At 39.8% G+C, this 23,312-nt stretch overlaps 1 protein-coding gene across 1 annotated transcript in view; it reads left to right on the top strand.

Annotated features, from left to right (window-relative positions):
* The window catches only part of cfap299 (cilia and flagella associated protein 299), a 67,770-nt gene that overhangs the window by 10,194 nt on the left and 34,264 nt on the right, over positions 1-23,312 (top strand). The window contains exon 3 of the mRNA XM_070965240.1: positions 6,277-6,367. Coding sequence (XP_070821341.1) covers positions 6,277-6,367 — 91 coding nt within the window. The remainder of the gene's footprint in view (positions 1-6,276; positions 6,368-23,312) is intronic.

Here is a 23,312-nt window from a genome sequence, read left to right as displayed (position 1 = left end):
CTGAATCAACCCTGATATGAAGCTGAAGGTCTCATATTTAGTTGTGCTGCTTTGTTACATGCAACACTATTAAAAGCACTCAGTGTTTCCTTGCCAAAAAGTACTGTGCCATGACATGTCATGGCCCTCTTCTGCAGCATGTCCACCAGAAGAAAAATGCTGAACTTTGTTTGTTGTAACTCACTTTACATCCCACTTCTCTTACAATGTGCAGCAAGAGCTTAGAGAGACCTAAATAATATAACTGCACGCTCCAGAATGAATTGTATCAAATGCTGATTATGGCCAACATGTCACCTTTAGATCCAACTGGTTCTGCAGTAATTTCCCCTTCTTTACCTCCTTTAGACCTTTAGACTCTGTAACTTTGACTTACTGGAGATTTTTTTCATTTTTACCTCTCACATCCTGCACCCTCGGACTCGAAGCCTCTGACACTGCATGAAAAGTCACATTTCCGTCAATTTCCGTCACTGTAAATTGCCGTGGAAGTTCTCCCTCAGCCACTGTGACCATGAGGTGTTAAAATGCAAATGTAAATGCTGCAAAGCTATACAAATGCAAATTGGGATTTTGTGTTTGTGTGTGTGTGTGTGTGTGTGTGTGTGTGTGTGTGTGTGTGTGTGTGTGTGTGTGTGTGTGTGTGTGTGTGTGTGTGTGTGTGTGTGTGTGTGTGTGTGTGTGTGTGTGTGTGTGTGTGTGTGCTGTGCCTACAGAATACAAAGATTTTTTTTTTTTTTTCATGAGGATTTAAAAGTGTGTTTAAATAATTTTATAGGTTACATACAGGATAAGTGTCCTGACTCTCAAAGGTCTTTAATTTTCCACTTAAATTGCTAAATCAAAATTGTGAAAATTAAAGCATCTACAGTTCTTGGACACTGGTCACAATTTTTCGCATTTTGCCACCACAACACCAGATGAACAATGCTTGTGTGATTAGCTTGCAAAATTCCAGCAGAGTAAGTCCACTGATGATTCTTTAAGTAGGAATAAAAAGGGAATACACCAAAGTAACTTTTCTTTTTTTATTTTCGATGATGTCACTTTAGAAAATCAATTTAGAAAATCAAAGTACCTAACAAAATCACAGCATGTTTTTCATTTACACAACAAAAATGGTCTCGCGAGAAATTCAGAGAGCGCGACCTCGCATATGATTGGACGCCTCCTCTGACGCAATGACGTCGGCAGAAAACGACCTTGGCACGTTTGTGAACGCGAATCGAGCTTGGATTACAACAGTTACGTTTCGCGTCCTGCTAAACTTTAACTCTGTTCATACAATGGCCGGACGTCGTCTTCAGTTCATCCCAGAAGGCACTCCTTTGCTATGTTTGATCATATGTGATAGAAACCACCTTGCTTTTACTGACACCAGTACACTGCAGCTCAGTGCCCCTGATGAAGGGGAGGAAGTGGTTTCCACATCATATAGCTCTTCTCATCGGGCTAACAGGCCGAGCTGTCATCTTCCCCTTTGTACTTCTATGTGCTGTAGATGGAGGATGTGTGTGCTGGAGTAAGTGGCCTGCAAGGCTCCCCCTGAGGCACGCTCTGTAGCTCAAGGTCTCTAAAATGTCATTTAAGTATTGCCACTTTTTGATTGATTTTGGAGTGTAAGTGTGACTTTATACATAGTTTTGGTCAAAAAAAGTTGAGTTCCAACTCCAGAGTAGTTCCAGTAGTATATAACCAGAAATAAGAGAGACATGTCGGAATTTCATTGCTCAGGACATTCTTCACTGCAGTTGAAATTAGTTGAAAAATACTTTTAAATGATCCCATATGTGTTGCTTTGCATTACAATGTAAGCTAATAAACTGATGAGGAAGAGCCCATACTGATAACACGTGCAAGACAGACTGACGTTCAGGGACAAGAGCTTGTTCTCTAATTTTAGGACTTCTATTGGAGTAGATTTTCTTTTCCAAAAACTTTGAAGTTTCCGCTAGCTCTATTCAAATCAACACACCAGATTTCACTTAAGAACATGAACCTTACTTTCTTTCTCTCTGTGTTTGGACTACAGTATCCATCACTGAATATTAGAGGAGTTGTATTGCATGTTCACCAAATGGAATACATCTAATTTTGTTTCAATAAGAACCCGGTATAAAAAAGATGACAGTGACTCCCTTTGATCCACATTCAAATGCACTACTCAGGCAGGCAATGCACAATGTGCAACCACCCCAACCCCCAAAAAGCCAAGGTGGCCACAATACACAAAGAAAGCTCAGGTAGAATATCATGCGTAGCACATGTGTAACTGATACATTCGGCTCATTGTAATCAGAGGTGACAGAGGATTTTAGAAAAAGCCCAAAATAAAGTAAATTGTCATGCTGTGTGGAATTTCCCTTGACGTTCACCAGCCCAAAATAATATTTTCCATAAGATTCATTTTCCAAAGCACTCTGAGGAAAAATATTCTGGTACAGTATGTGTTGTTTCTTAAGAAATCACTGTATTATTGAAAGTTCCCATCTGCCATACTGCTGAAAGCCGCACGCTAATGAAAGCTTCAATCTGTTAATCTATCTCGAGAATAAAAGAAGAAATGATTTCAAAGCACGACATCTGTTAACCGTCATGAAATGAAAATCTCTCAGAAAACACTATTTGTCCAGTTGCTGAATATTTATTTGTAAAAGGCCACAAATTAAGAAGGAATGCCCCCTATTCCTCAAAGAGCTTTTTAATGACACTCTGGGATTACTTGTGTGTGTGTGTGTGTGAAAGAGGGCACAACCTGGTACAGATCAAAGTAAGCTCTGCGGTCAGATAGTGAAATTGTCTTTGAGTCCAGCAAAGAGATGAATTGTTGTAGGTCTCTGACACTTGATACAAATTCAAACATGAATGGAATAACGGAATAATCTACTTTGTCACATTTTCTTGTTCATTACACAGCAAACTGTCAGACCTTTGCTTATTTTTATACACCTAAATCTACACAGTAGTGCAAAACATGTGTAATCCAGGACATGCCTGATAGGGTTAGATCATGTAGATATTACTGAGAATAAATAGTTTAAAACATCAGTTCAGGAGGTCCAGCATGAAGGCCCCTGCGTTTTGGTATGGCTGAGTAAATTTCACTGTCATGCTATGTTTATGCATGTGTAAACATACTTGGAGGACAGTTGCTGTGCAGTAACAGCTGTTCATCTCCAGCCGAGGTGGACAAAGCGTTACATAAACTGTCATTTACAACACAGTGAACAGGAGTTTCCGGACAACCAAGAGGCACATTGATTGACTGGAAACACTGTTAAATCGACAGTGAGTGTTGTCGCAGCTCATACTGACCTGGACTGGAGGAGTGCATTTGATTTGAGTAACTGTTAGTAGCTATTGTAACAAGGTATTGACTATTAGCATCTTTTTCTGCAGCTCGGTGATGACATTGATTTCAAGATACATGTTAACACCTAATGCTCTTGGTTTTGGCTTTAGTTTTGCAGTATTTTTTTTATATATAACTGCTAAAGTGATCTGCTTTCCACAAAATGTTTGTGCCTCACGACTGATTAGATTTCCAAAGCTGCTTTGTCAGTTTTCAACAACTTGTCACACCATTCAAAAATATGCAGCCCGCTCATTCATTTGAATGGAGCCAGTCCAGCAGCTTCTTGAAAAGCAGAGTCAGGAAAGCAAAGTATGCAAGAAACAGACACACTGACACTAACAGAGCTCCTAAATTTAGATTTATGTTGTCTTGTAGTGTTTCCCCTTTTAAACTGGCACAACATAATATCTCTTGGACGGATGCTCTTAGATAGATGGGTTTTTTTTTTTTCAACAAGCCAGATGATGACTGTTCACATCCCTTCCTCACTTCTTTTCAACTAATCCCAGGATCCACCTGCCTTGACCACGATCCAAAAACAAGACAATTAAAACACATGGCTAGATCAGTTAGCTTAGAACCTCGTCATTAGTCACTAATAACCGTCATTTAATAGTGAAATTCTTGTTATCCCTCCTAAATGAGGCTTGATAAGAAATTTGTTAATTGACGGGAAACTCAAACTTGCAGCGGTCCATATGTTTTGCTGAAGTATTATTCGCTCTCCGTGACTGTGTGTGTTGCTTTAGCTACTGGATGGGGTAACCCCAGTCACTTGCCTCCTCAACACCTGTGTTTACTTTGGGGCCTCGGCCCCCATGACCCAGCAGCAATCCTTCACTCACTCAGAAGATGGAGTGAGGTTCCAGCCTCCAAATATGTGCTGTCTGTGCACTTTTACCACTGTGTGATTCCTCTAAGACTTTCGTTATGGGGCATGGGCCAAACTATGAGTATAAATTACAATCCTTTTCCAAATTCTAGTAAATTGAAACATTCAGATCCTGTTCTCTTTTACTGTAATGTTAAGCTGGGGTAAGAGCAGAGATTGGCTTTGGCATTTGTCTGTGCTTGTTGTGGCTTTTTAAAGTGCTTTGGGGATGGAAAGTGGATTTGAGGAGCCATTAATGTAGAATATAACTGAACTTGTCTTCTCTTTGGACGGTGAAGCAGACAGAACTGGATTCAGCACTTTTGGATATTCCACTGTAACATGAAGATGAAAGAAACAGATTTATAACTAGGGGATTGCTGGTTGAAACTCACAGGTGTTTGCAGGGAGGTTTGGGATTATTACTTCCTCTCACAACCTCTGTGAAGGGCTAAGCATTGAACCTCAATATTATTTTGGTACAGAGCAAGTGTGTCCATGGCAGCAAGTAATTGGTAATTGGACTGCATGTATATAGTGCTTCTCTAGCCTACCAACCACTCAAAGCACTTTACAACACGTCAGCATTCGCCCATTCACATACAAGTCCATACACTGATGGCAAAGCTGCCAGGATCAGTTTGGGGTGTAGGCCTTGCCCAAGGACACTTTTACATGCAGACTATTTAGTGGACAATCTGCTCTACCTCCTCAAAAAGTGACTTTCAATATCTGATGAGATTCATTATCTTGTTTAACTTTTCCTTGATCAGATATTTCCTGATTGAGTTCACAATTTTGCAAATTGCATTTTATTTAGATTAAATTCTCTAAATTCTAGATTCTCTGAATGGGAAAAGGTTTTTTGTTGAACACGTTTCTGAAAGTGAGGTATCAAAGTGAGTATTGTTTTGTTACTGCAGCTGAAACTGAAGAACTGAAGAATTGCAAGTGATACCCAGCACTGCTTCAAAGGGTTCTTGAGCAAGGCACTTAATGTTCATCAGTGCACATTTTAAGCCAGCATGTCAGTTTGGCATCCATGTAACAAATGTAAAATGAAGAATATTCAAAGCACATTATCATTTCAGGTAGCTGAAGTCTGCGGTGTTTTATGTATTTTCCACTGTACTCTAACTTTGATTTGAAGCATGGCCTTTTTGCATTTTTTTCCACTGTTTTTCTTCTTCTGCATTCTAAACCACAACTGAGAGGTTACCAATGACCTGTTTACTGCCTTTAAGATGTTAACTCGGTGTGGAGCTGATGAATGTTTTGCACAGTCAATTCTGGATGCATGCCAGAGTTCTGTTGCTCATACTGCAGTGTTAACTGTTCAAATATTAGTGCCAATGTTGTTTCAGGTGTGGATACATTAGTGTGTGCCAAAACCATGTTTCCATGGAAACAAGCCAGCCAAAGTGTAGAAAGCTGCCACGGTGTTATATAAAGTCATTAAACTCTGATATGATTAATATTGCTCTGCATCCTGAAATTAGCAAAGGCAGCTGTGACATTCTGACATTCTTCATTTTTTTTTTTTTTTTTTTAGTTTTTAGATTTCTTTCAGAGTAAAAACATTTACTTTTCAACATTTATGATAATTGCTCTTAAAATGGTATTTGGAGTATTTGGGAGTGTCGTGGGAGCTTGGCTGCTTTGGTGAAGCATTGTGTACTGGCATACTAAATGCTGGGTCAACCTCATGACTTCAACTGCATGTCATACACACTTTCTATTTGGTTTTGGATATTAATTCATGAATTAATTAACAAATTAATTGATTAATGAAAATGCATTTGTACTACAGGAAAGCCATAGGGACATGGAAAGGTATCAGGTACAATGTCTATTTCAGTCCATTTCAGCAAAGAATATTAGTAGTATTAGTTAATTATCAATGTTTGAGCAGAGATAGGCTAGAGTACCCTGAAGCTACAGTGTGTTCAGGGGTGAAAAGCTTCCATAAAGAACCTTTAGGGCTTCATGTGACTTTTTTTTTTTAGGTTAAGAGAAACATTTCAAACCGTTTGAGTGTTGTCTTTTCCAGGACACTGGCAAGTGCAGGAAAAGAACTCAAAGATAACTTCCTGAAAGCCCTGGCAGAGCGAGAGGAGGCCAACCGCAGTGGGAAAATGACTGTGAGTACATTATTACAGCACTCCAATTGCTACGTAATGGGATTCCCCTCAAATATTTCTGCAATTCCATTAGGATGGGAACAAAATCCATACTGTGTCAAGTTGACTGCAATGCCCCCCTGACCCTTCCCAAATGCAGTGAGAACCAGTTGTGCACCCCTCTCCGTCCAATCTGAGGAGCTTTTCTGATTCAATATATTAACCTCGCACAACAACTCTGAATTTTCATAACCTACACTGTATAATTATTCCTGGTATCAATATGAGCCTTAATTTTAAAATAAAATTGTAATAGTTATTGAGTACTAGCACTCGTAATTATTCTTTATAACCTCAGTCATGTAAGACATAAATAGTATAATATTGACTAAGTGTTTGAACTTATTTTATTCCTGAAATTGCAAATAGAAACCATGTAGCTTAATGTGTACACGTCTGCCTTTTGGAAGACACCAAATGTAGTGGAAACAGAGCTGCTTTTGGGTTATATCCAAGCCTTTATACTTATAACTTATCACCTGCAAGAGGTCTAAGGGTCAGAGGTATTTACAGTAGAATGACAGGTGCAAGTGGGGGCCTTGGTGAACTCATCCTTGGCTACAAAAAAAGGCTTTTGGGATGTGAAGCACCACCTTATTGGTGAGGAAAGAGTCGTACTGTGGTACTAGTGGTAGCACAATACCAACCAGATATATTTGGGCTCACGTCTATGCACAGAGTTGCCAAGTAGATGCCCGGCTCAGTGATGAGAGATAAGGACTCCCTTGCCAGTCTCTCTGGCAGGGATCACTGAGGTGATCTGAAAGCTTTGCAGTGTGGTGGCAGGGATGTATGAGATTTGGCCTGAAATGATGAATGCTCTGGATAGTATTGGGCTGTCTTAGTTGCGACACCTCTTTAATGTTGCCTGGAACATGGAGGTTTGCCCATTGACTGTTTACTTTTACTCTGTGGACTAGTAGAAGTCTTATGACAATGTAGGAGGTACAGTGGGAACACTGGAGCGCCAGAACAGTTACCACTTGCTGTCCAGTCCTTGTTTATCTGCAATGAGAGCTGTGTCCATATTCCCCGCAAATGGACAGTTGCATGTGGATGCCATCACAGATTCTGTTTCTGATTTTCATGGACACAATGTCCAGGTGCAGCCGATGAGTAGAGATAGTCTGGTTGGCTTCATCAGACCGTGACCTCCAGCACACACTGGGGCAGCTTGCAACAGAGTGTGAAGCAGTTGGAATGAAAGTCCACACTTCCCTAAGTCTGAGGTACTCTGCCAGAAAGTGGTCAGAAAATGGCTCTTTTGGTTTGGGAGAGAGTTGCTGCCCGAAGTGAAGGAGTTCAATTATCTATATCTATCTATTATCAAAGTCAAGCTTAGCTGTTAAGTGAGCCCTACAGTGAGGTGTTCTCAGTTCCTGGGCAAAGCCTGCATGCTTAATTAAACTGAGATGCACCAGGGACAGATTTTATCTCTGAACATGAAGCTGGCTATTTTTCCCTACAAACATAACTTTTAACACCTTTCTCTGGCACTACTGGAGTCTTTGATGGATGGAACATGTACCATTTGAGGGATTCTACCTAGCACATGTAGCATTGTTCCTCAGGGAGTGTAAGAGTTGATAGACTTCAAATGATTCACTTATGACATGCTGGCATGCAAAAAAGGAGCTTTGTTTGACCTCCATGTACCTGCCCCTGTGGGCTTTGTGATTATGAGATCACATGAAGTGCATGGAGTGGAGTGGAGGTAGTAACACCAGAAGTTTTCCCACTGGATGTTCACTGTGTAAACAGTAAAATGCAAAGCCCCCCCTCCATCTTTCTTTCAGCCCTTCATAGCTTCAGCCATTTGAGAGATAAAACTGCGGCTTTTTCCTTTAAGAGAAACCTCCAGTGAAAAATTAAGTGATTTAAAACGTCTCTTCCTGTATACAGAAAGGAGAGCCAGAACAAAAACAAGCTAAATATCATGTTGTGTATTCCCAACATTGTTTTGCTGACATTATATTTTCCCACCTCTTCTTATTTTTCATCTCTTAAGAGCTTCCTTTGCTGAAAAATCAGATCAGGAAGGTGTTTATTTTCCTTTAAGCCCTGCTCTGTTTAAAATTGAACCCACATTTGTGCGCCTAATACCTCTGGTCTTTGAAACTGTTTAAGAAACAGGTAATCACAGTTTGACAAGGCTTGACCTCATTGGTATATTTACATTATACAGATGTATTCCAGACATCATTTGCACACATGTGGGCATATAATAAAACACATTGTACCTTCTTTCATACATACTTTTAATTCATATTTTACCGTATGTATGTTTTTTACTATTTTAATTGTAGTTTTCTGATGGATCCATGTGCTATTAATACATATGTTAGACCTGCTTTATTTTCATACTGACATCTGCTAAAAATTGCTAACAATTCTGCGGTATGAAGAAGTTGCATTAGGTTTGGATTTCCTCTCTTTGCTTTCTGTTGCACCTTAAATCCTCTTCATCGAAGTGTCAAATTACCCAAGTTAATCTTTGATAAGGTTCAATAATAGGACCACCCAGCGTTGTAAGTTATCTTTCATACTGTTCACTCTGGGCTTTCTAAGGGCCTTTTGAAACACATGACTCAAGCTCCTCTCTGCCACGCTTCTCAAACCTGAGGGTCAGTCCCACTAACACATTCCAGGATTTCATATCTGCATGTTCTTCCTGCACTCTAATGCAAAGCAGGCCACACGTGTTTTTCACTCTTTTTCATTTGCACATTATTGTTATTTAGACATTTAAGTCATTCTGTCGTGGATACCTGAACAGACCCAGATGTAGAGATGTCAGATGTACATGATAATTAGGTTTTAAACTCATTTAGAATCTAAATCAAACACAAATTGCCTAATTTGCTTGATCAGACTTTCTTTTTTTACTGTCTTCATTGTATTGTTTGCAGACAGTGTCTCAAGTATCTCCTGCTTAATTTATCATAAAGGCTTTCATCATTGTTGTGAAGGACCGTTGGGACACAGAAAATCATCCATTTCAGGCGCACAATGGACGAGGAAAAGAAAATGCTTAAAGCTGAGTTATTGGCTCTCCTTGAAATGGATGACATTTTCATTGTCATCCTCTGTCTCATTCATCAGAGGGGTCACTCTTTTGTCCTCCTTTCATGTCATGCTCAGCCTTTCAAGTCAGGTTGAAATTACACCTGTCAGTTAATACACTTGTCAGGTTATTCTGTCTTTTCCGTCCTGGCCCACACAGCATTACAAAAGATTGATAGCAGACATGACTCTTGATGAACAGAGCTCATCTTCCTTTTGTGAGTGCTCCCTGCCCCCCTCCTGTATCCCCCCTCTTTAGGACAGAGGCAAAGGAATTCTTGGAAAAGGGAAGCCTATTTTGCATTCAAAATAGTGACTTTGATACATTTCTCTACTTCTAGTTTTCTCACAAGCACTCAGTTTTGGTCTGTAGAAGGAGCCCTCCACTATCTATCAGATCAGCTGAACTTGTAAAGCTTTCAGTGCCCTGCCTTCATTGTGCTTTTACTTCCCCAGCCCTGTTGCGAAAGCTGCTCCACTGCCAAAAGTCACACACAAACAAAAGCTGCACCTGGGCAGCTTTGGCTTTATTTGCACTGGGTAAGAAGTTAAGTTTTTTATCAAAACCAGGTCACACCTGCACAGGATGCCTGAGGGTGTCCATTGTTGAGAGGCTCACATCTGAAACTGAAGGTGTGTTGCCACCACCCACCCGGCTCCCTGTTTGTTTTCAGTTGTTTGTTGAGAGGCTCTGATGGTGTCATTGTGAAATTGCAACATATCAAAGTAATGTTGAAATAATGAATGGGCACAGACAAAAGCAGTTATTCATGACGCAGTGAGTGCAATTTACTGGCACTTGTTGGGTTCTTCAGCCAAAAGTGATATACACACAAAGATCATGCCTATGGCATGGATTAAATAAATAAAATGAAATGAAAAAGGTATCTGCATTCAGATTACAATGAATGCAGTGTCTGATTATCATCGCATATATGGGTGCCAGATTTTATTTTTCTTCAAGTGAGTGCAGTAGTTGATGAGAAAATAGCAGACATGTCCATGAATGCCGTCTTGTAATAGAGATATAGTTTTAGAATTACTGCATCCTCACTTGTAACCCTTCTAAACCTCCACCAAGTTTCACTTGAATGTGTGAGCCTGACATTTAAATGAACATTACTGATGAACCCCACAATTTAATTTAGTTTGATTAGTTTTTTTTTTTGTATATAAATGAATATGCCCAGTTAATGCATCACAACTGGACTCTGTGTTTTTAAGTGCTGTGACTATGACATCATATTCTGGCGTGGCTTTGTTGTCATGCCATGCAGAAAAACTTTTGGACACTTGGACATCGGTAGGCATTACATGTAGCACTGCATTGTGCAATGTACCACTATACAGGACATTTGGGGTGATAACATTTAGCTTTCACCCTCAGTGAATTGGATTAAAATTTGCTTCACGGATTCAGTGTTCAGTGCTCCAAATCTCTAAAGTGCAGAAGGTGAAGAAAATATCACATTGAACAGGATCATTTAAAAATGTGTCCTGTCAACCAAATGACATTCCTTTAACCAATGTAATGAATTACATTAAACTTAGAGTATGAGATGGTATAATTTCATCAACAGTGACTAACACTTGATGTTCAAGGAGCACTACAAAGAAGTGACTTGGCACACATGATGATTGATGATGATAATGTACTTATCAAACATTGTTTAATCACTTTTATTTAGTTACAAATGACTTTTCAAATGACTAAAGAACACAATGAACCCTGAAAGTAAACATTCAGCGCTCTCAAGAGGCTAATAAATATGTTTCTTATGTTATCATTAAAGCCATCACTCACTCAGTAACAAGGGGGAACTTCATTAACACAGCGTCCCTTGCTAAGTGCCTTGCCATAGTGAGTGAATGAGTGTGTTTGCTCTCAGCTCATTCCCAAGCAGCAGCAAAGCTGTCACAGAAGTCAGTTTATTGTGTCAGTAACCAAGAGCAAACCGAGGGCGCTGAAATTCCATCTGTCGAACTTTGTGAGCAAGAAGAAAATAATAAAAAATAATTGGTTTTAAATGATTCAAATCATCTTAGTGAATTTTGCTTTGGTCTCTGATGTATGTGGGAGGTTTATTTCCACATGACACCTGATTTAAACTTAACTTATTCTTGAACTGTTAAAAATACTCAACTTACTGTCACTTAGTTCAATACGAGTACTTTTTATTTTTTTCAAGACAGTGAATCCTTGATCTTACTATTTTGTTAGACTAATTTGACTGTTCAGAAATGATTTTCAGTCTCCCACCCTTTCAGTTGTGGAATTTAGCTGGTTGGCCTACGCTGCGTGTCCCATGCCCAGAGGGGACATCCTGCATAAAGGAAGTGTTTGTCTTTGGTCTGTGGACCCAGTGAGTTCTGTATTGATAAGCTCCTGTCGCTATAGATAATAAGGTGGTCAGTCATGCAGCCCAGAGATCAAGTATAGCATTGAAATTAAAGAGGAATTCCCAGCGCTATTGCATTACAAGCCGTGTGTGTGTCCCCGCTGCCCAGTCCCTTTGTCCTTGTCATGGGCAGTAAAAATAACAATGGCAAGTTTGATTTCAAAGCAGCAGGACCAAGGTGGACAGCCTTTAGAAAGGAATGAGTCCTGCAGGGCTATCGTATGACCTTGACTTGAATGGTGTCACAGAGTTGTGGAGAGGTGGGGATAAGGCCCCAACAGTTTGCAACTATCTATCAAGTGGACAAAAAGGACTTTTTGTCTGAAGAAGCAAGCATTGTGATATTTGAGAATCACCCAGTCAGTATCTATTTACTTCTTTAGTCCTAAGAGTTGACTTCAAATAATACAGACACAGAAAAAAACTACATGATTATACCTTGACTGACATAAAACCAACTCTGTGTTTCTGTTATTTTGGCTCTTGATTCATGTGAGTCATGTGAGCCACTTTTCTCTGAGCTTTTACATGTAATACTTGGGCTGCACTTTCTCACAGTTGCAGAGCTTGAGGAAAACCATAACCTTTATTTGTGAAATATTACTTTTGGCTGATTACAAGATGTGGATTTCATGGCTAGTGTCTCAGTCTATAAAAAGAAAATGGATAGCCAAAGCATTATGTGTTATGTTAGTCCACACAGCCAACATGGCAGCTGTGCCCCGTCTCTCAATGCACCATATCTGCCACTGAGGGATTTGGAACGGAATGAGGAAAGGAAAGATTAAACCGCCCTCATGTTATATACAATTATCTTTTAGAGCCCTTAATACATGGCAACCGAAAGATAATAATAGAATGCTATTAATCTGAATTAGTTATCTTATATATTTGAGTTATTGAGACAAGGTTTCCTCTCTGAGATGCTGTTCATATGACTAACAGAGCTTTGACATGCAGTATTTTCTCTAATAAAAGCATAAGTAGTTGGAGTTAAAGTTACAATAGCCCAATGCAGCAAGAACATGCCGTGGGCCATTTGAAAGCGTTTCAGGGCAGATGAAAGGTTTGTTTACCCATGAAATCAAACGTCAAATAATATACCAGACGGATCCCAGAATGCAAGTGACTACTCACCTCGCTGTTTTTCCACTGAAAGCCTGGATGAGCCCCACTGTAATGATTTTTTCTGGGCCCCTCCCTCCTGTGAACAGCTGCTATTGTCCTGAGACATTGCCCCAAAAATGTGGCCCCTGGACCGTTTTCAGAGCAAATGAAAATGGATACACTTAATCTAATCTCTCAGGATTTTTTTTTTTAACTCAGTGCATTTAGTGGATTTTTCAAATACATTGGGAACGCATTTGAGCTGTGGACTGCCAAACCATCAAAACATCCATCAGCTTGATTTGCCACTGAGAAGATGGGGAAGTGTTTAAAGCCGTCTACTTGGTATCAAAGGAAGTCTTGCATTAAGTTTAGGCCATCTGGGAGTCTGGATAGACTGCGACTGGTCTTTGTCCCCAGTCTGTACGGGCTCTCATTTTGGACATAGTTGAAAATTTATTGCGTAACAGATTATTGAGGGGATTACTTTCTTTTCTTTTGGCATGAAGGCAGTCTCTTGCGATTAATATCTCTTAAATCATAGGCAACAAAGACTGTAGACACACAGGAATTCAGCATCCTTATAGTCCTTTTCCACTGCAACAATTTAACTTCCTGTAACCTTGGGCTTCCCATAACCTATGTTTTGAAGAAACATAGCTTAAAGTACAGATTTTCTTGTTTATTTTACAAACTGTGAATTTTTGGATATGCATCTCATAAAGACAAACCTTTGACTCATTTTTACGTGGTGTTTGGTAGGTGGTTGATGTAAGCAGCTTACATCAGTACTGTCACCTGCGAAGTAGGTGCCCCAAACCAGACAGAGAACAATGGAAACAAAAGAAGGACGTGACAAAATGAATTATGATTCATTTTTTTTTCATTTTTCTTTTTTTTTTTTTGCACAGGTAGCCCGTATGGTATTGTCTCTTCAGACCGTCATGTAAGGAAGTTATTTTAACATTGCATCCATTTTAACACAAGTTCACAAATCTACTACCAAAGAGGCAACCTTGATACAGGAGAGCTGCCAAAGCTGCAGCAGCTTTGTAGAAGGTGCATCATAACAACATGAAATCATTGCTCGTCGATAGTAGCAGGGAGAAGGCACGTGGGTTTGCTGATTCATAAATCCTCCGAGACACTTCGTCATTTTACCCACTAATCACTTACTTAATGTGTTCAGGAGAGAGTTTGTATTTTGCTCTTGATTTTAGACTTGGAAAGATAGATAAGGAAAGTTTGACTTTAAACCATTTCAGTCAGAGCAGACAGGGCTTATCTCTAAGTATGACTGATAATACAGGTTTAGTCATTTTAAAACTTGTAGATGGCAGCAGGCCTATAATATTCAGTCTCTTGTCAAAACTACTTTGCAGAGTTCAGTTTAGCCTGAATGTTTTCCTTTGACATGTCAAGGTCACAGGCGTCTCCCTGTCTGAGATACTAATACTCTGAGGTACTTCTTCCTGTAAGTAATCATTATTTACAGCCATATTATCTTTTGCATTCCTTTCATTTGCACTTTTCACGGTTTCATGAACCTTACCATGTTTTTACTCCACTCCCATCCATGTATTAGGAAGACACAGAGTGCTTGTGCTAAGTTGTATGTTGGGGAGTATTGAACATCTGTGTAAAATACAACCGTAAAGGTTTCTGGCTTGTCCCTAGAGGAATGTGCACCTGCCATGAGAAGGCAGTGTTGCGGTGACTCCTTAGGCTCAAAACCAACACTTTGTTTAGCAGGTCCTATAATAAACCTGCTGCACCAGCAAATGGACTCACTAAAATACCTTTCAAATCAACAGTAAAGGATGAAATCATTTAAAAAAACATCTTACATCAAAATGAATGCCCTCCGTCTATTAGCTTATTCTTCAAGTCATTTCCAGCCCCACATTCTAAAATAACAAAAGATATGGTTTCATCCATGCAGCCAGTGCAGTCACACATTGCTGCCGTTGTTTACATTTCTTCTGTGTCCGGTTTTTCTTACTTCATCCTTTTTTCCTCCAAGACAGTGATTAGACTGTTCCAGTTTGTGGCTGGACCTATCTTCCTCCTGGCCTCCTGTTGGGGAGGGAAGCCAATGGTTGCTCACATTCTGAACTCAACTTGTGAGACTCCTCTGAGGCTGCAGGTGCAGTGTGTGTGAGATTTATCTTTGAAGCAATTTGTAACTACTGTATTCATTTCAAAGACAAGGATATATAAAATATAACTGATCTGAAGGACAAGAGAGCACAAATCATCAACTGAGTCCTCTTTGGGGTAAATTTAAATCTAAATTACTCAAACAATGCAGGAAAGGTCTGTTTTACCACCAAATTTTAAACATGATGATTCCACGAGGTGACGTGCAGTGTCTGCTGGCTGCTGTTCAGGATCAACTCGATCAAAATACTCCGAACTTCCAGCCAATAGGAATGTGTCAAACTGGCCATCCACGCTCTGAAAGTAGATCTTGAAGCCATTCTGCAGTTCCATTTCTCAGCCTGGGAAATGCTCCATGTCGTTTCCTCTCTCCTCAAAGGTGACAAATTCAGCCTTGGTATGCAAGCTCCTTCACACTTAGCTATGTGGATATTCTTTAAGCGCTACTAAGGTTCACTAGGTAATCATTTTGGCTAACAAGGCAGCCCCATGAGCAATGATGGAATCCATTTATGGTCAAAACATTGATATCCAATCTGGGAATTCAGCGAGTACTTATCCGCTCTTAGCAACATATGGAGCACATTCTTCAGAATCTTCTTTGTTTTATCACTACACACTGGACTGCTTTGGCTGTGTATTATTCCACCTGAGTAAATACTGGACAGCATCTCTCCTACTTTCAGCAGTGCACATGTCTTCCAGAGGCGTCCAGGCTTCAGGCCCTGTACCTTCTCACCTTGTCATCAGCCCAATAACAGTCTCATCCCTCCCTGCCGTCTGCGAGCAAGTCCAGGAGTTTGTGTTTTTGATTTGTATCCTGAGAGACCAGCTGCTATTGATGGACAGTTTCTCATCAGGTCAATGTCAGCGTGTCTCTTTGTTTCCTAGACGCAGTCCCACTGAAATGCCTAAGATTTGAGCTCATGGTTTAACTTTCAAGCTTCAGAAATTTAAACAGGCCAAATTCTCAGCATATTTTCACGTCATTGTAATGCATATTAACACATGCATGAGGTTCTTGCCAGATAGAAATGCAGATGGTTTGAGTCTATTAACAAATACAATGGATTTGGATTTGGATTTGGATTTGGAGTTACCTGCTATTAAATAAAATATATTCAATTTTGGGGCCTGTTTTCATTAAATTAACTTATTCAGGTACAGTACAGTACAGTACAGTACAGTACAGTATAGCACTAGAAAGTTTGTTAACCCTTTAGATGTTTCTCTATTTCTGCATGAATGCCAACTAAAATGTGATCAAATCGTCATTCAAGTTCTAAAACCTTCAATCTTAAAGAGGACCCAACAAATAATACAAAAAATGTATACTTATTCACTTATTAATTTAATAAAATTATCCAACATCAAAATCTCTTTTGTGAAAGGTATGTGGACCTCTAGCATTATCAGTTCATTTAAAGGGGTAGTTGTAGTCAGAACAATATAAACCTGGGTTTTTGCAATCAAAGTCAGGTGTGTGGTAGTGTTCCATACTTCAATGAAGGAGATTTATGACACACAGACAAAAGGTTTTTGATGGTCACCAGGATGGAGGGAGGTTACAAATCCTAAGTAAGACTGTCAGGCAGATAGTGTACAAATGGATGAACACCACTCTTAAGTGATCGTCCAACAAAAATCACTCCAAGAGAAAAGCATGTAATACTCCAGAACCCCAGGCTACCATGTGAGGGTCTACAGGCTTCACTTGCATTGGGCAATGACAATGTTCATGAGTCCACCATCAGACAAACACTGAGGTAGAATGGTGTGTATGGCAGGATGGCAAAGAGAACGCCACTGCTCTCTAAGAAGAACACTGCTGCCCATCTAAAATTTGTTAACGACCACGTGGCTGAACCAGAGGGCTATTGGAAACTGATCTGTTGACAGATGAGTCCAAAATACAACATTTTGGTTTAAATTAGAAGCATTGTGTTTGGCAAAAACCAAAGACTGCATTCCATCATACGAACCTAATCCCATCTGTGAAGTACTGTGGTGGCAGTGTCATGGTTTGGGGCTGCTTTGCTTCCGTGGGAACTGGGTGGCTTGCAATCATGGACAGACCTACAAATTTTGGATTGTACCAGCAATTTCTACAGGACAATGTCAGGGTATCCGTTCATAAACTGAAGCTCAACAAAAGGTAGGTCATGCAGCATGACCCTAAACACAAAAGTCAGTCTACCATAGATGGATAAAGCAGAAAAAAGGTGCCATTTTGGAATGGCTGAGCCAAAGCCCAGACCTTAATCCAATAGAAATGTTGTGGAAGGACCTGAAGAGAGCAGTTCATGCAAGGAAGCCCACCAACATCGCTGAGTTGAAGCAATTTTGTAAAAAAAGTATGAGCCGAAATTCCTCCAAACTGATGTGTGGGACTGGTCAACAGTTATTATCAAAACCTTTGTATCCTCTTGAGAATTGACCTGACACTCCTATATATTACACACAGGTGTTGGAATTGAATTGAAATTGATTTTGCTTTTATGAGCTTTATTGGAAGGCAAACAAGAGTGAAAATGTGCTCGCCCATATTTGTCAGAAAAGCGATATGTAACCTATTTATCTTGTGTCAGATAGCGAGCGCTGAAGACTTGTTTGTTATGTATTTTGAATGCTTCAACAGAGCTGTGTATGACTTAATAGTTGGATAGTCTCGCACTCCCTTGTTTCATTTTAGGAATTTTCCTCTTTGCCCAGTGATTTGTGGAACATTTTCTGAGCAAAACATCTCACATTGGCATAGAGTTCTGTTACTTAGGCCATTCTGTTGCTTTTCAGTCCTGGTTTAGTTGTTTTCTTGTTTTTCAATGGTTATATTTTTCCATTTCGGCCTTTGTTTAAAGCAGTAGGCTAGCAGAATGGCCTGGTTGGTTATTTTTAAATGTAGTTTATTAAGAAATTTGTCTCTGACCTTGCTAGTTGTTTGCTTTCTTGTGTGTCATGTGTTGAAAGCAGATATGCAGTGTCAAAGGAGAACAGGGAGTGAGACAAGGTGTTGGCAATGCATTGGATGGATTCAAAAACAAAAAAGCCTCGGGTCCTGGCTGGGGTTTAGGTCTCATATTTGGACACACCGTCAGGTAGAGAACTCTATGGTAACTCACTCAGGAAAAGCAGCTTAATTCCAAAACTGATGTCTAATTTCTCTCCACTTTGCTCTCCCATTATTTTGGTTAGCTGTGTCAATAACACATGGCCAGATGCTTTTACATTTTGTTTACATGTTGTTCTAAATATGCCAAAGATCCTTCCTGGGAAAAATCCTCAAACAGGAAGTGCTCCATTTTCTGGCTGCAGTAACTGGTTTGGTTGGAATAAATAAGGGAAGAACTTGGACATTAGCAGCTGTACCTAGACTGAACAAATGAGAAAAAAACATCTGCCTCAAGAAATCCACACTCATCATCAGAAAACCCGAGGAGGAATATATCAAACCATCGCTCGCCTTTGATATTGAAATCTCTTTTAAGTCCAGCACAGAAGCCGCTGGTCTCACAAATTACTAAATAATACTGTTTACTCCAGGAGCTTACTACAGCACATTTTTGTCTGCACTCCAGATCACACACACACATATCCAAGCTAACATTTACTCACAGTTACCACAGTGCCTGGCCAGAACTCACCAGCTGCTTTAACTATTTTCTTTAGTTACCTACCAAAGTGGCTGGTACAGTAGATAAACCTCTAAACCGCAGCTAGAATTGCCCAGTATTTAGCTGAAGGCTGATATTTACCTTCCATCCTTCCCTCTTGGCACTTCCAGCTCCACTTTATTTATCAGCTACGTATTTCCAGCCACCATCTGGCTCAGCTGATATCACAGCGGTGGCCTGGTTGTAATATGGACACCCCTCTCATTTATCTTATCCTGTATGACAAAAAAACAAAACAAAATCTACTCATCTTGTCTTAGCAGAGAACCGTATGATAACAGCCAACACAGACCAGGAAAAGGGTGAATTAGATAAACATGCTTGCACTACCAGACATGTAGCATGCCTCTTATTGCTTTGGACAATGTTAGAGTTGTCTTAAACCTCAAGCCCCCTTTTTAGTTATTTCAGAGCCACAGAAAGCAGAGATCAAACGAAATCACAGTCTCTATTATTCTTTTCCTCTTGCAGTGCTGAACTGAAGTGAATTTCATGGTTTGAAAAACACAGTAAAAACACTGTGAATTCCTTGTGCTGCAGTGTGACAGCCGGCGATTGCAGGAGTCTCATGGCAAGCCCAAAGGGGGAGCTTCTCAGCAGAGCTGCAGGCCAACTAAAACAGAATCATGTTTGAACACCTATTTCCACTGGGAAGGGGGGAAGGGGAGCTCTGCAAGCTTTAATCAGGATCTTAAAACAGGCAGGCCTTTGATAAAGACTCCACTCTGTACATTTATCTTATTCCTCTGAAGGCTCTGCTGGCTTATGTCATCCACTTTGATCCTACTTTTTTGAAGCATGGTGTCGGACGTATCTCTGCTGCCAATGACACACTGGTCAAGATGTGGTGTATGAAAAAACAAACAAAAAAAAAACAAGAGCCCTGACCCCACCTTCCCCTTACCACCACATCCAAATGCATGAGTGTGGGTATGTGTGTGGTATGTTGTACCTCCCATGTTTTTTTTTTTTCCTCCTGTATGGAAACAGTGCCATTAATTTTCCGAGCGCTGTCATAAACATCATCTCCTGCTTAAAGGGAAGCTGTGACAGCGTGCTGCCCCACAATGTGCGAGGGCAACAATATTTGACTTGGACATGTTCCTGGTGATGAGGCCAATCCCTGCAGCAGGCCTCTTGGCAGATGTCATGCCTGAGTGCTTTGGAATAATGCTGATAGGAGCTGAGCTGGACTGGACTATACCCATGACAGACTGGGCTTTAATCTGTGCATCAGCATTCAGAGCACACCAGGCAATGGCACAGTACCTCTTCTGCATGGACTAAAGTTATCATACAGTTAAATTTCCATCAATAATTAGACTGATTGATGTGAAACAATGCAATCCAAACTACACTAAGCTGCTGAAAGCTTACAGTTGCTGCTCTGAACATTCAGTATCTGGTAAAAACCTCTCCTGTACTGGAAATGATGTTTTAGTGACAGCAGAAGCGGTTTGTTTGGAATAAACAGAAGAACTGACGACTTAGCAGGAGCAACTAAAGCCACAATGACTGAACAGCTGAAACAAGAGCCCTATGTACACAGAAAATTAAACTTTATTAATCCAAATCCAACACAACGCTGCCACAGCATCAGAGTCATCAGCCTTCACTATCAATATGGATTTCAGAAATCCCAATTGTCCAAATTCATAGTTCTAAGAATCAGAGCCAAACAATGCAGTTGAACACTTCAAGGAAATGCAGCCAGGAAGACAATGGGAATATTGAGAATTCCTCTGCGTCATTAGGGAAGACCAGGATTAGCAGAGACTTCCTGTTTGTGAGTAGCTCGGGGCCAGACCAGCCTGTGATGTTGGCATTAAAGTGAGACGATAACCTTTTGAAAGGATACCTTAAACAGGCCAGCCGCAGGGGGCATGTTTTCTTTCCCATGACACATTGAGCTGCCACTTAGCCCACACAGGGCAAGTTCAGCCCACCGCCTTTTCCTACCCCTCAGGGCCAACTGACGGATCATAAAATGATACTAAAGAAAGAGCTCGCAAAGAGAAATTTACGATAATGGTTTGTAAAATAACTTTCAAATTGCACGGAAGGGAGGGGCTCTGTTTTGTGTCACAGTGCGGTGGTCACTGCAGTACAGCCATCTCTTAAGTTCCACAGGTGTGAGCTGTGAGCTCTGTGGCACTGGACCCCATTATCACTGAAAGCCAGCTCAGCACACTCGACCAAGCCTCATTTATTTCTGACTCAAATCTAAAAAAAAAAATCACCTGAAATTGCTCCTCAATGTCTTTGTGATGTGATATGAAAAACATTACAATATTCTGTTAAATAGTTAAATAATTTCTCATCAGTGTCTGCAGTATAATACATTCAAGTATTTATTTTCTTTTTCTCTTTCTGTAATAAAATCAAATCAAATTTGGGGAAAACCCATATCCCAAAAATGCATGATAAGTTGTTTCCTCTTTCCAATAACAAAGAGGTCAAATGAGACTTTTTCATTGCAGTGCAGTGCAGTGCATGATGCCAGACTGTACCTTTTATGGACAAACAGACACATTTGCAACAAATTTATACCTTTAAATGTAGAATCTGATACATAAAAGGCTGCATCTGGTCTCACCAGTGTTAGAAATTGATGGTACATCTGTGAACAATGTACTCTTAAGTACTCCATTTATGCCACAGTAGCTATAAATGCACTCCCTCTCTGAAACATACTTTCGAAGACATCAATGGAGCTGCAGTAACCACATAAATTTAAACCTTAAGAAAATGTGGGAATTATGGTGAATTATGGGAAAATTGTGTGAAACTACCTTTGTTCTTTTTTTTTTTTTTTTTTTTGAAATTGATAATCAAACAAATGTGGAAATTATGCTTTGAAACTGCCCCTCCATTTAATTTGAAACATATTTGTGAACATTTTGAGCCTGTTTTAAAGCTTCAGCTGTTGGGTATCATGTTTAGATTTACAGCGTTCACCTCGGTGTTTACCACTCATAATATAAACAAGTCATCTGGATTTCTAAACACTGATTGGTTTTTGGTTCTGAGAGCCTGACAATATTACGGAAATGTTTGCGCTGGAACTTGAGCCTGTGTTAAGAGTGAGTTCATCAAGGCATGTAACATTTTAACCTTCGCCCAGAGTAAACACAACTAACAACCACTTCTCTAAATAAACACAGATCCTTGCATAAAAAGGTGCTGAGCAATAACTACAGCAGTAGCCTAAAGGTTAGCTATGCACTTGTGAACACAAGATCAGCAGTTTTAAACCCTGCAAAAGGCTTGAAAAAAAACTATGTGGGCGAAGTTTGTGGCCAGTGCTTGAGGGCACCTTTTGATTAGTACCAAGGTGCCCTTGAGCAAGGTGCTTAACCCCAGTGCTCCAGTGGATCCCCCTTTCCAGTGGTCTGTCTTGAGCAGCTGTCACTGGCTGCCTGCAGATGACCGTGATTTAAGGAGTGAAAGGAAGTGATTGGACAAGATGCAGTCAATAGTTTCGTAAAGTTTTTTTCTTCTAAAAGCACCTTTAATCACACACAAAATATTCTTATGTTATAATCAGATTTCCCATTTATTTTTGTTTCTTTCAACTTCAAGTGAGTAGGTGGATTTTACCCTAAAATAATTGTTTGCGTTTTGTTGTATACACATTTTGAAAGCACAAACCAAATACACAGGGATACTTTAAACTAAATACATCCCTAAGCCTTTGTAGAAAAGAACTGTCAACATTGTTTGACTGCTTGAAATATTAGAACTCAGATTCTGTGTTGGGTATGAAAGCAAATAATAGCCTATGTACAGCTTGACTGTACATTGCAGTTGATTTATAGGATTTATTGGATGTGCCCAAACTACTCAAGTAGTTCTGTTTATTAACAGAATCAAAGCTAGTTATCCAGTAAATTCTTTTGTTTAAATGTATCACTGCATCTCATTTTGGGAAGTAACAAATACAGTAAAACAAAAAATAACTACATTTTGGATTTGGGCCAAACACAATTTCGTTGGCTGTCCAAACAAATACTGTGCATTAAAACACTCAATACACTGACTATGCATTTTGTAGTATAAGTATATGATCAACTCCTGGTAAAAAATATCTAAATTTTAGGGTTTCTTAGTGTTGCTCATCCCGACCATGAAATAAGGAGTTAACTGGAAATTAAAAATCTAACAGTGAATGCTTTGGAAAATTTCCACTGTTGAATGTTGATGTAAAAACTGCATAAACAACTCTGAACATGTATGTTTAGTGTTGGAATTGTGCCATTATTTTTGAGAGCACAAGTTAAAAGAAACTGAGCAATTGCCTCTGATTGTTACTCACAGTCCTGTGAACAGCTCACTCATCTCGACCACCAAACAGGAGGCTGCTGCCTCATTGAGATGGTTGGCATTCTTGGTACTTTTTCTGACATGTTTGGTCTGTAACGAACAGGCTTTGAAAGCTTCTGTCAACGGCAGAAATGGCTAATAACGTGGAAAGAGTTTGTCTCAGGTCAAAAGAATTAACCTCTA

The sequence above is a fragment of the Chaetodon trifascialis genome, chromosome 6, assembly GCF_039877785.1.
Source record: "Chaetodon trifascialis isolate fChaTrf1 chromosome 6, fChaTrf1.hap1, whole genome shotgun sequence".
In the NCBI taxonomy this organism is placed as follows: Eukaryota; Metazoa; Chordata; class Actinopteri; order Chaetodontiformes; family Chaetodontidae; genus Chaetodon; species Chaetodon trifascialis.
This window is presented reverse-complemented; position numbering and strand designations above follow the sequence as displayed.